At 46.4% G+C, this 13099-nt stretch overlaps 2 protein-coding genes and 1 long non-coding RNA gene across 13 annotated transcripts in view; 1 reads left to right on the top strand and 2 right to left on the bottom strand.

The window, feature by feature from the left end:
• Nucleotides 1-1275: 1275 nt before the first annotated feature.
• On the bottom strand, nt 1276-4347 carry LOC147581150 (uncharacterized). The gene is made up of 2 exons (XR_015251478.1): nt 2291-4347; nt 1276-1694 (listed from the first exon to the last, which is right to left on the bottom strand). It is a non-coding gene; the product is annotated as an uncharacterized LOC147581150 (long non-coding RNA).
• The window catches only part of TRAF3IP2 (TRAF3 interacting protein 2), a 44699-nt gene continuing 33844 nt past the window's right edge, over nt 2245-13099 (top strand). Inside the window, exon 1 of the mRNA XM_025925638.2 lies at nt 2245-2399. The gene's annotated coding sequence lies outside the window, so the exon portion shown is untranslated. The remainder of the gene's footprint in view (nt 2400-13099) is intronic.
• LOC147581148 (uncharacterized) overlaps nt 10277-13099 on the bottom strand; it is a 116552-nt gene continuing 113729 nt past the window's right edge. For 8 of the 11 annotated variants that reach the window (XR_015251477.1, XR_015251473.1, XR_015251476.1 and 5 more), the window contains 2 exons: nt 11505-11688; nt 10277-10936 (listed from right to left, as the gene is read on the bottom strand). Coding sequence is in view for 4 of the 11 variants with exons in the window: in XM_086707621.1 (XP_086563747.1) it covers nt 11624-11688 (65 nt within the window). In the remaining 7 variants the exon portion in view is untranslated. The remainder of the gene's footprint in view (nt 10937-11504; nt 11689-13099) is intronic. The other 3 variants (XR_015251475.1, XM_086707617.1, XM_086707622.1) reach the window with 1 other exon arrangement.

Raw genomic sequence — 13099 nt, 5'->3', positions numbered from 1 at the left:
AACATCCACCTGGAAGTGGGAGAGTTCCAGAATTCTTTTCCACAGACTAGCTGTGTGAACATGGAGAAGTTACTCAGTGTCTCTGAACCTCGGATTCCTCAAAGGTAAAGTGGGAATGACAGTCGATGCCTCTCTCAGGACTGTTGGAGGATTAAATGTGCTGATAGGCGGTGAATGGTGGGTTCTCAGTGAAGCGCCCCTCTCCTGTGATGGCAGCTAAAAGGGTCTCTGTGCTAGAATGAGAACACCAGTGGGGACTCCTGGGGGCCAGAGGTGCTCATGTTCCAGACTCCCTGACACCTCCCCTGCATCCACATTTCACTGTAACTGCCTCCAGCACATTTAGACAGGAGTTTCTCCCATTCTAAGCAGGTTACATTCCCATGCTGCTTTGCAGTAGGGGCCTCCATGAAGGCTCCCGGGTAGGAACCATTAACCTATTCCGGCAAGTGGCTGACTTTCTGTTCAGGATAAATGGAGACGGGAGGAAGGCCCGGCTGACAGCAATTCAAAGCAGCACTACAGCACTTGGTTATCTTCCTACAGGGCCCTTAGGCCTCATGGCTGGGAAAACAGTCGGTGGGAGCCATGGAAAAAAAGATTCTCCCTGTTCTTCCCAATGAGTTGTATTCCAAAGGTAGTACTTGACAGAAGCATCTTCCAGGCTTTTTCCCAATCCATGTAAGGGACCTAAGAGAAATGAAAACTATTTTTCACCCCGCCCCCTTCTTTGCTCTCCTTCTTATTTCCTCCCCTTGGCATTCTTTTCTTCTCTGTCCTCCTCCCCTAACACAGATAGCTTTTTCAAAGTATCCTGGTACCAGCTGCTGCACAGAGAATACTATTTTTCTCTAAACTAAAAAAAAAAAAAAAAAAAAAAGATTATTATTATAGTAATTTTGAGGCAGAAAGGTCAAGGCTAAGGTAGCAAGTACAATTTTTTTTTTGAAAAATATGTTTGTGGAAAAAAAATAATCAAACAGCCCATATGTGTAAATAGTATGTAAGTCCTCCGTTCTCACTCATTGCCCTCAATCTCATTCCCGGGGGGGTGAAAACCACTCAACAGTTTGGATGTGTTCTTCCAGACATTTATGATTTATTCATCTGACACATATAGAATGGTTGCTCACTATGTTCCGGGCAGGTGTCAGGGCCAACGAGCAGTGAACAAGCATGAATCTATATATGAATGTACATGCGTTTATCTGCCATATATATTGACAAAGATGAGATCATGTTAATAAATAATATAGTCACTTTTGCATGTTAGAATGTAGAAATATATACATACATATTTATTATTTTTCACAGCTGCATAGTGTTCCATCACAAGGATATACCAAAATATATGCAACCTGTTATACGTTATTTTAAAAACAAGCCGTGTTTCCTTTGCTTGCAGTGTAGAGCAACCCACTTCGTGTGACCTACTTGAGCAGAACCTGGCAGTGTGGATGGGGATGCTCTGGGACCTGTCCCCTGCACAAGGGTGGAGAGATGGCTGGCAGCGGGTGCTGACCCTTGGGCAGGCAAGGCCAGCACCAGGAGCACAGTGTGCCTGCCCAGGCACCTGGCTGTGGTGCCCAGTCGGCCAGTGGCGGAACTGAGTTCACACCCACATCCCTCTGACTCCAGAGCTCTAGCGGCCACAGCTCCCATCATGTGCTTCCTTTGACAATAAATTCTCCAGTCTATGGATTAAACAAGGAGAAGGAAGGAGAGGAAATAAACTTGAGGTCATGAAAAACGCAGCCAAAGGAGGACAGTGCATGCATACTTGTGCTTGTGTGCATGCACCTGTGTGCACGCACGCACGCTCACATGGGGATGGGCAGTGAGTCCTGCCCCCACATGAGCAAGGGCAGCAAATGCTGACGTTTAAACAGAGATAGTAAGAAGCTCTTGACTCACACTCCACCCCGCTATCTGCCCCTAATCTCCTCTTTTGGAGCAGCTAATGAATAACCAATCTTAACACCCAAATCCAATCCCCTCTCCAGACACCTTGTCTAGGGCTAGGGCGCTGCAGTAGCACCGAGGTCCAGGGCAGTGCGGGCATTCCTCCGCAGTTCCTTAGCTGGGTGGTGGAAACAAAAATGCACCCCAATTGGTCAGTCAGTGGCCTTTTCTAGTGAATGAAGGAGGTTTCTGTTTTAAGAAATAAAGTGACTTCTCAGCTGTTGATTCACTGCCCACAGGGAGATTTTCTCGGCAGAGGCTTCCTAGCCTCTGTAGAAATTTGCATACAACTTCCACTTCCTGCTTCAGAGCTCGTTCGACCGCTTACCTGGGCCTGGAGAGGGAGGAGGGAGGCGGGAGCGACCCAAGGTGGAGTGTGAGAAGGAGAGAGCACGACCACCCCGTCGGCCGGTCTGTCTGTCCGTGGTGGTGCTAAGGTAAGTCGTTCAGAGCTGTCGCCTGCCTGGCCTTACTTTTTAGCTGCTGACCCATTTTCCAAAAGCAGTTTTCGCCTTCGCTGAAATGTTCTGCCTTACTTTCCCCCCACCTTCCACTCCCCACCTTTTTAACCTGTTCGTGTAGGGACCGGCTGGGGCTGAGAAAATGACACCTTAAGTATCTGGCTGCCAGAAAGTGCTGGTGGTTTAGTATTTCAGACAGGCGAGAGGAGATTAACTCTCTGAGGGGTGGAAAGCGCACACACGGGTGTTTTCTCGGAGCTGTCTGGGAACCATTTGTTTGAGTACTTCGTGTCCCACGAGTTTCGGTTAAGAATCCAGCCTCACTTCTCCAAGGAGGGAGCCAGGGATGGCAAAAATTAAGTCATTGGCTTCCAGCCCCGGGACACGTCAGTGGCAAAGATGGAAGGAAAACTCCCAGTTTTCTCGATCCTTGTTTCACGCAGGGAAAAGATCAACCCCATATTCGTGAGCCAGGAAGTTCAGCTCAGCTCTGCGCTGGCTCCCAGCTGCCTTCCCGGCGCTCTCCCACAGCCCCCCGCCCCTCCCAGGCAACCCAGACGTTTGCTGGCACAGAAAACAAGGAGAGAAATGCTGTTACTCGATCTTAGAAGCTCATCAAGTTTCATGCGACTTTCAAGTTCAAGATGGTCTCTTAGAATAGGGCAATTTTAATGGGGGGCAGGGGGAGAGACCGAATAAATAATAAAAAAGAAGGACAAGAAACTCCGTTTCAAGTCCTCACTCCATTCCTTGCTGGCTTTGTGGCTTAGGCAATCACTTTGGTTTCCCTAGGACTGGATTTCTTCATCAATAAAATGTGTGTGGGGGGTGAACTGACATGATTTTGTCTAAATTCCCTTCTCACAAAATAAAGCTAGGAAAATGGGAGTCCCCAGAGGGCTAGCCGTAATGGGTGATCTTGGAAGACTTACTTTGTTTACTGACTATTCAAACATGAATTTTACCTCCTGCTACTAGATGGTTAGTTCCTTGAGGAAAAGGACTTTGTTTCTTAATCCTTTTCTACCCCTTAGCACAAGTATACTGTCAAACACCTCATAGGTGCTCAAGCTTTTATCACATAAGCTGCTTTGACTTCTGTTTCACTCACCTGTTCTCAAAGCACAAGGTAAAAGCCTCAGTCAGGGCCAAAGGCTGGGGGAAGCTGGGCAGCCACGTGGCTCTGCGGGAGGCTGCCGGGAATTTAGGCGTTTTTATTGGCTCTAGTTACATAAAACGGGGTTTCTTAAATTAGTTCATGTCCCATCTGGGTTACTCAGGAAGAACTGTCCTATGCACTTGCCCACAGATTCATGGCAGGCCAGAGAACTGGCAGGCCAGCCTGGCTCCAGAAGGTTGCATTACTGACTTAGCTGGAGCTGAAAACCACTCCTGGGCTAGACCAATAATCGCTGCACGTGGGGCCTTTAATGGGAGGTGAAAGGAAGCTATGAAGTACATCCTAATAGCATGTAAGGATGATGGCTATGATTGGACACATTAGATGGCAGACACAGGATCCTTAACCTTTTCCAAACCACTACTTTATTATTATTGTTGTTGTTGTTGTTGTTGTTATTTCTTTGGGCAATTATTTTTTGTCACTACCGTTCCAACAGGCCCTGGCTGATGGGGATGGGCTGACTCAGTGCTTTCAGTATTGCTAAACTCTTTCTGTGGAAAGGCCCTGGTGTAGTCATTGTCACGTTCTTAGATGGCCCTCTCTATGCCCCCCGGGATGAGAGGGCAGGAATTTCAAGATGTTTCACCTGTGATGAATTACTGATTCTAATTTCGAAGGGTGAAGCACCATTATCTGAAATGAGGCTAACTGCTCTCAGCCGCCAGCCCTGCTTTTACCCAGAAAGACCACCCATAGCCATTCTTAATCTGGTGTTACAGCTCCAAGTCATTTTTATTTTTTTTTTTTCTTTTCAACGTTTTTATTTTTATTTTTGGGACAGAGAGAGACAGAGCATGAACGGGGGAGGGGCAGAGAGAGAGGGAGACACAGAATCGGAAACAGGCTCCAGGCTCCGAGCCATCAGCCCAGAGCCTGACGTGGGGCTCGAACTCACGGACCGCGAGATCGTGACCTGGCTGAAGTCGGACGCTTAACCGACTGTGCCACCCAGGCGCCCCTCCAAGTCATTTTTAAAAAAAATTTTTTTAACGTTTATTTTTGAGACAGAGACAGAGCATGAACAGGGGAGGGGCAGAGAGAGAGGGAGACACAGAATTGGAAGCAGGCTCCAGGCCCTGAGCCATCAGCCCAGAGCCCAACGCGGGGCTCGAACTCGCGGACCACAAGATCGTGACCTGAGCTGAAGTCGGACGCTTAACCGACTGAGCCACCCAGGCGCCCCTCCAAGTCATTTTTTGATGGCAGTCATGAAACAGTGTGGTACCTCTGCTCACTGTGTGTGGTGGGCTGACTAGGGAGTGCAGTCAGGGCAGTGAACCAGCATGGATGAACCATCATCCTAACTCAGGGATACTGACTCTTGGAGGGTGCAAAGACAGAAAGTGTTGAAGCTTGTTTCTCTCAGGGTTAAGGAGTTAGTGACTTTCAAACGCTCTGAAAATACAAGGTAGTTCGATTTGCAGGCATTCTTTAACAGGCATTCAGAAAGATAGATTATGTGGGTAGTTTGTCTAAATGAAATCTGTTCTACCCTGAACAGAATCGAAATCTCAGAAATACCCTGAATCCAACCATTTTTCTCCAGCAGGAAGTTTTAGATTAGCCCATAACAGTATGTAACAATTGCAGGCAACTGTTTGGGGGGGGGGGGGGGCGGGGGCAAGGGCACAGATGAGGCACATTAAACTTTATATTCCTTTCAGATCCAATGAAATGACCCCTGATGTTTGACCACATTTCCTTATCAAAACAATCCTGCCGGCCTTTCGTGAGAAAGCATCAGAGGATTGGAATCAAGAAGCTCTCCCCTTGGGCCTCTCCCGTTTCTTCTAAGTGCGTTGTCACCAAGATATTTTTAGTTCATGAAACCCCAGCTGTCCCTTCTCCCCCCGACATTCTTTGCGTCTCTTCACCAGCAGGCCTCTACTAGCCCACATGTACTTCGATGCCTGGCCGCTTGTGTCGCTCTGTGCGTGCGTGCGTGCATGCATCTAGACCTTCCCGGAGGCCGCAAGTTGTACCCTGGCCGAGGAGGTGGGGGGGCCTTTCATGTACCGGCTGAACCGGAGAGTTGTGCCAGTTTGGGTTGGCTCCCTGACCAGGCAGCCGAGGTGGAGTGATTTGGGAGTGATGGAACTGACTGCCGCCCCCAGCCTGCGTGTCCCCATTCCTTCCACCCTGAACAGCGAGGCTGGCTGGGATCTTGGCAGGTCCCTCAGCGATGAGGAAAACTTGGCTCTTTTCTGCCTCATTGTTTTCCTGCCCTGGGGTCCCAGTGTTTTTCCTTCTTCCCCTCCCAGGGTCATTAGGTCTCCCTGCCATCTCCGATCTGCCTTCCTCCTCGGTGCTGTCGTCCAGGCTCTTCCTGGCTCACCAGCTTACCTACAACACTCTCGCCTTTCACTGTATTCATTCTTTTTCTTCCCTTCCAACTGCCCTTTCTCGTATTCAGTAATACATAAAAATCACAAATAAGTCTCTCTCCTACACTAATAAAAGGCAAATTGTTTTAAATGTCCTTCAAGTTTTCCCCTTTCCTTGTGTCTCTCCTCTTCCATTCTCCTTTCTTTTTTTTTAAATTTTTTTTAACGTTTTTATTTATTTTTGAGACAGAGACAGAGCATGAAGGGGGGAGGGGCAGAGAGAGAAGGAGACACAGAATCGGAAGCAGGCTCCAGGCCCTGAGCCATCAGCCCAGAGCCTGATGCGGGGCTCAAACTCACGGACCGTGAGATCGTGACCTGAGCTGAAGTCGGACGCTTAACAGACTGCGCCACCCAGGCGCCCCTCTCCTTTCTTATGTTCTATCCCTTCATCTTCCTCTCCTGATTTTTCCTTTCTGCCCCTTCGTCTTCATTCTAGGGCTTGGACTGAAATTAAGAATCACAGATATGTGCTGAGAGAAACCTTATCCGGAGCAAAACAAACAAAAACCTGGGCCGGTTTGAGGTTGCTCTCCAAATATTTATCACCAACTAACAACATAGCCAGGTCAGTCCATTCCCACTAGTCCATGGTCTCCTTGCTCAGTGGCTCAGAACAGTTCCAGAGTGAACTTCAAATCAGGTCAGGTCATGCCGTGCTGCCTTGAGCCTGATGTGAGTTGTACCGTGCAGGGGATGAACAAGGGCCAGTAAATGTTCCCTTGTCTCCAGGGCTCACCACTGCTTCCAATCCTCTGGCAAACCAAATGGAAGAACTTCTCTGTCTGGGAAATTCTGCAAGTAAACTTGGAAGTATTTATTCATTGGAATTTGAACCGGAGCCAAACAGTTCACTCAAAACCAGCCTCCACTGAGCAAACTGACATTGTGAAAGTTTGCATGCATTTGGGCAGTAAACAAAGAGCATTAATGAGTTTAAAGATTTTTTTTTTTTAATAACATGGCTTTTAGACTTTTAATTTATAAAAAACAAAAAATTACTCTCTGCAGAATGAAGTAAGACCTTGAGAATCTGTAATTGAAAGTATCGGATCCAAATTGGATCTGAGGATCTTTCTAGCTGTAAATGTATATATTTATTACGTCCACCTGAAATATTCATGGTGTGTGCCTCTAGGACTCTTCAAGACTATTGTTGACCCAAAGAATTCTTTAAAAAAAAAAAAAAAAATCCACGTGGTTGGTGAACAGCAAGCCTTGATTATTTAGGAGCTGGTAACGTGGTTTATTAATTACTCAGGCTGCTCACTCCTGCCCTTCCTCTGTTTCTCACTGTCTATTTGTCTTCTTCCAGGGACATAACACCTTCATTAAATCCCATCCGTCCTTGCCTCAGAGGCGTCCCCTGGAAGATATCCCCTCTCTAGATGCATCACCATTTATCATCGCCCTTTGTTTGTGCTCTGTCAACCAGTTTTCAATTTATTTTGAATTCAGTTTATGATTAAAATTTAATGAGACCCAATCAAGTGCTTTTCTCAAATCAAGATGCCTCTGCAGTCCTCATCCATGTCCTCTATTGTACTGGAATGAAGGGAAGCCACCACAGGTTTCCCGCCCGGTAATCCTTTATAAAACACAGGTGGCCCGTATCCACGCCTCCTTAGCTTCAAGGTGAAGAGTCTGAAACATATTCATTCCAGAAGCTTCCAGGGGTTACTCAGCTGCTCCAATCCCCTCCCCCGCCCTTCAAAGTCAGGGTTCTTAACCAAGAAACAGATTGTTAAGTGCACGGGTTCTGGTGCTGAGCTGCTTGGATTTGAATCCTGTCTGTGCTGCTTACTGGACATGTGACCTTGGGAAAGTCACTTAACCTCCCTGTGTCTCAGTTTGCCCATCTGTAGAATGAGGTTGACAATCATACCTACCAAATAAGGTAGCTGTGAGGATGAAATAAGTTAATACATGTAAAGCACTTGGAACAATATTTGACACATAGTAAACATTCAACAAATATTAGCAGTTACTACTAATAAAGGGGAAGGTTTCTTTGTATTTTATCAGTGTAATCTGTATCAGCCATTGGTAAACTATAACCCTCAGGCCAAATGTGGCCCATAGTCTGTTTTTGCTACAGCATACTGCTAAAAATGGCTTTTGTATTTTTAAAGTGTTGCTTAAAAACAAATTTTTTAAAGAAGCAAGAGTATGAGACAGAGACCATCTGTGGTCCATAAAGCGCGAACTCTTTACTCTCTGGACTTTTACGGAAAAAGTTTGCTCCTGATCTATGTGGTTTAATGGGAAGATCTCGGAGATCTATAGGCTAGATTCAGCTGTGACTTTGGAAGAGCTACTTAATGTATCTCTAACCCTCTGTGAAATAGGAATGGGAAAGTTATAGGACATACCCTGTGTGGCCCAGCTCTTTTTAAGACAAAAGGCCATGCATATCGAATGTGCCATAAATATATATATTGGTTAAGAAGATATGGTCTTCATTCATTAGGCTCATATAATAACGCTAGCATTCAGGTATAAAACCAGTGAACATAGTCTAGAAGAAAGTTCTAAAGCCAAATCAGTTGTAACAATAATAAAACAGGTTTTGTTTTTTGAGAGCTTGATATAGGCCGGGTTCTGCAGTCAGCATTTTATTTCCATCTTCTTTTATCCTCACAACATCCCTGTAAGACAAATGGTCTTTCCCCCATTTTACATTTTAGAAAAATGAGGCCTGGGGAAGTAAAGTAATTTTCTCAAGGTCTCACATCTAATCATGCAGCTGGCAAAGAAAGAATTAAAACATGGGGAGTTTGAATGTAGAGCCTGTGCATTTAAATACTACATCCTAGAAATATGTGTTGGTTCAGAGTAAGTCCATCTGGAAAGCAGAAGCCACAGTTCACTGCGAACGTGGACATGAAGTCTCTTCACGTGTGCCCTGAGAGAACTTGTTTTGCACTCAGGCCAGGGCGGTATGTAATGGACATGCAGAAAGGAAGGTTGGGATGAGGGAAGGAAAAGAAGCTTTTTTATGAACTGTGAGATCAGAAAAATCGTGTTTTGAAGACTTAATAGGCTCTGTTTCAAGAAACTAAGAATTTAAGGCAGGATGTGCTGGAGAAGAAAAAAGTTGCCGGGAACAGATACCAGCAAAGAGTTGGAGGCAGCTCCAGGGGATTGACTAAGAGCTGTGTGCAGGAAAAGGGAGGAGGGGGTGAGAAATTCTGTGAATGGGACACCAGGGAGCATTGTCACATGGGATGATAGAACCGCTGCCATCTGGTTAAGAGCTTATCTGCAAAATCAGGCTACTCAAGGTAGAGTGGATATGCTAAGAGAAAGGTTTCAGGCCAGAGGAGGCAGAAAGGAAGCCAAAGACGAGACTTGGACAGAGAAAAACCGCCGGATTTGAAGAAAGTTGCGGTCAGAATCAAGGGCTAGAACCACAGCTCACTGTCCAAAGGGCAATGAGATTCAAGAGAAGGGAAGTTAGCATCTTTTGGGTCAACTCAGTGAATCAGAACCAGACTCCCGTGCATGACTGCTTCAGCCTAGCTGTGTGTACTCCAGACTAGCCCTCTGTTCCTGGCTGGTGCCCACCCATTCCTGCCCCCGGGGGGGGGGGGGGGGGGGGCAAATGTTTTCACCCTCAGCAGAATGGTCTTTTGTCTTTTCAGAGACACGCCTCCCCTTCCTTCACGTTGGTTCTTAATCTTTGTGAACAGCAGGACCACTCTGAAACTTTTCCTTTTCTCCTATCTTTTAAGTAGATATATAAGGTATAAAATGCTCCGGAAAGCAAGCGTCCCTCCTGTTCCCATTCCCCACCCATCCAGTTCCCTTTCCAGAGGTGACCGTTGTTCCAAATTTCTGACGAGATGGCATGTGCACACACAGCCTCAGATCGTACAAAGGGTAGCATGCTCTGCACAGTGTCCTCCTCTTTACTTTTCCTAACTTCACCAGTAAATCTTGGACATCGTTCCACATCAGTCCCCAGAGCACTTCCTCTGTCTTTTTAATTTTTTTTTTTTTCAACGTTTATTTATTTTTGGGACAGAGAGAGACAGAGCATGAACGGGGGAGGGGCAGAGAGAGAGGGAGACACAGAATCGGAAACAGGCTCCAGGCTCTGGGTCATCAGCCCAGAGCCTGACGCGGGGCTCGAACTCACGGACCGCGAGATCGTGACCTGGCTGAAGTCGGACGCTTAACCGACTGCGCCACCCAGGCGCCCCTCTGTCTTTTTAAAAAAGACACAGAGCAGTCGTTGTTTGGCCGGACCACAGTTTTTAAAAATCAGAACCTTTCTGCACATGTGGGTTGTTTCTAGTCTTTGCTATCACAAACAAGGCTGCATCGCCTATCTTCAGAGCCTCTTCATTTCGCAGGGTACACCCTTATCCCTGTGGAGGAAATTCTTAGAAGTGAAATTACTAGGTCAAAGGGCATAAACGTTTAAAATTCTGATAGTTCCTGCCAAATGGCACAGATCACAGAGTACAAGTACAAGAGAATCTGCGTACCTGTGGGACTTAAACAAAGATACACAGGAGCCCTGACCTCACCTCAGAATCTCTAGGTGTGGGGCTTGAGCACTTGTGTTCTGAGCCTCAAAAAGAGATTCTGAGCCAGAAGACTCCCTTGAGTTGAGTTCTCTCACCCTCTAGCCTCTCCCTTTCCCCAGGAATTTGCCCCGAGGCCAGGTAGACTTGACCATTATCCTCCTGGCTGACCGGTCCCAGCTTCCCCCAGGCTTGCTGAGGGGGACAGGATGTCCACGAGCATCTGTCCGGGGCATTGCCACTCAGGCTTGCAGGGTCCTGGCTGGCAGCTCTTCTGTCCCTCTGGGGAGTCAGAGCCTTCTCCTCTAGAACAGTGGTAGGACACAGAGGTTTTTCCATTTCACTCCAAGTGCCACCCCCTGTTGGGGACTGGAGCACAGGCCATGTAACCATGTGGATATCATGTGACAAGCCCTGGAATAAAACAGGGAAAAATGGAAATATTAGCCGTGGGAGACATTGAATGATTATTTTTAATGTGTAGCATTTTTACAATATTGACATTAAAGACCAAAAACGAAACGGCCATTTCCCACTAATCTGCCCATGACCCTCTGATGCGGCATTTGCGTGTAGTTGTTCTCAGTGACACCATTTGTGTATCAGGGTTTGTTTTGCCAGTTCTGGCAGGGATCTAGGGCTGGGAGGGACCCACGTGGTAGCTGGGAGGCATGCCCATCCTCCACTGTTCCGGGCAAAGCCTGATGATGCATGAACAGACCAGCTCCCTATCTGGAACAGAATACCAGATGTTCCCTTTAGATGGTAGAAACACCTGTATTCTGCAAGCAAGGTTCATGGTCAACTCTGCCCACGGATGGGACCTCGTAGGCATGGCCCAGACTCACCTTGGGGCCTGACACTTAGTGAGCCCTTAATAAATATTTGAGAAGAAGCAAGGATGTAAGGGGGAAGGGTCCTCAAGTAGGGTAACTTTAAGAACTGTGAGTACTTGGTCTACCCAATATTCCTTGCTACCCACCATGGTGCCTGATATTCTCACTGTCAGTGATCCTTCCAGCCACACAGATCTGTACTCTTTCCAAAAACAGGCATCCATCACTTATTCAGTCCACAAATATTTGTGTGCCAGGTACAGCTCTAGATGGTGAGAAGATAGCCATGAGCCCAACAGTCAAAAATCACATCCTCATGAAGTTTAAATTCTGGGGGAGGAGAGAAACAATAAACAATTAAGGAATGTATTAGATATTTGCAGTTATAACACACATTTTGCAGTATGTAAGATGTGATAACTACTGGAAAGGATGGTGAAGCAGGGAAGAGAGACAGGGAGTGAGGAGGGCAAGTAAACACTTGAGAAGGAGACCTGAAGGAGAAAGGAAGCAAGCCCTGTAGACGTGTAGAGAAAGAGTGTTCAGAGAAGACAGAACAGCAAGTGCAAAGGCCCTGAGATAGGGCTTTTGATTTCCTCTATTGGTTTTCTCTCTTATTCTGGATCACAGGCAACATGAGGGCAGGAATAATGGTTTTAAGGCTTTAGAAATACTTTTGATTACCATTCACTGTATACCCTTTTGTACTCTTGAACTTTGTATCACTTGCAAGTATTACTTGTTATTAAAAAAAGGGTTTCATTCAGCCCATGCCTCAGAAGGAGGTTATAGAGCACAGAGTTGGACACATAGTAGGTTCAGTAATTATTTGCTCTTTGAATATTTGATAGTGACACGTTTAAAACACCAAGGGTTGTTTTGCCTTTTATGGTTTACTAATCCCATAGCTTTCCCCAGAGGCCATTTATTGCCGGCTGATCCTTACTACCATCCAAGGGGTAGTTTTAGTTTAATTTCAGAGCAGTTTTAATTGTAGAATTCCCACCATAAGATAGACCTCAGATTTCCAGTTATGTGAGATGGCCAGATTGTCACTTTTTTTTATTAGCTTCTTTCAAGCCCCTGGAAGGTTTGGAATTTGCAATTTTTAGGGAAATACTTGTAAGGTAATCACATTTTTTTTTTTAATTTATTGTTTGGAGGAGTTGGGGAGCGACAGAGGGAAAGGTAAAGGCGGGAGAGAAACTTAAGCAGGCTCTATGCCCAGCGTGGAGCCAACACAGGGCTCGATCCCCCAACCCTGGAATCATGACCTGAGCTGAAATCAAGAATAGGATGCTTAACTGACTGAGCCATCTAGCCACACCCCCACCCCCAATAAGGTATTAAGGTATTCACATTTAAAAACCCAGGGAGAGGGGTGCCTGGGTGGCTCAGTCAGTTAAGTGTCTGACTTGGGCTCAGGTGATGATCTCGCAGTTCATGAGTTCGAACCCCACATCGGGCTCTGTGCTGACAGCTCCGAGTCTGGAGCCTGCTTCGGATTCTGTGTTTCTCTCTCTGCCCCTCCCCCACTCATGATCTGTCTCTCTCTGTTTCTCTGTCTCTCACTCAAAAAATAAATAAACGTTAAAACAATTTTTTTCTAAACCCAGGGAGAATGTAAACTGTGGCACCTGAATCACATAACAAGAAATCGTTGACAGAGTGCAGACCTTTCGCTTGCTCCCTCACTCGGGGCACCTCCTTGCCCTTCCACTCAGCTGTGGGCCCACAGACG

Source organism: Puma concolor, chromosome B2 (assembly GCF_028749965.1).
Source record: "Puma concolor isolate L17-30 chromosome B2, mPumCon1.1.hap2, whole genome shotgun sequence".
Classification (NCBI taxonomy): domain Eukaryota; kingdom Metazoa; phylum Chordata; class Mammalia; order Carnivora; family Felidae; genus Puma; species Puma concolor.
The sequence above is the reverse complement of the archived record's forward strand: the minus strand, read 5'-3'. Positions and strand labels throughout refer to the sequence as shown.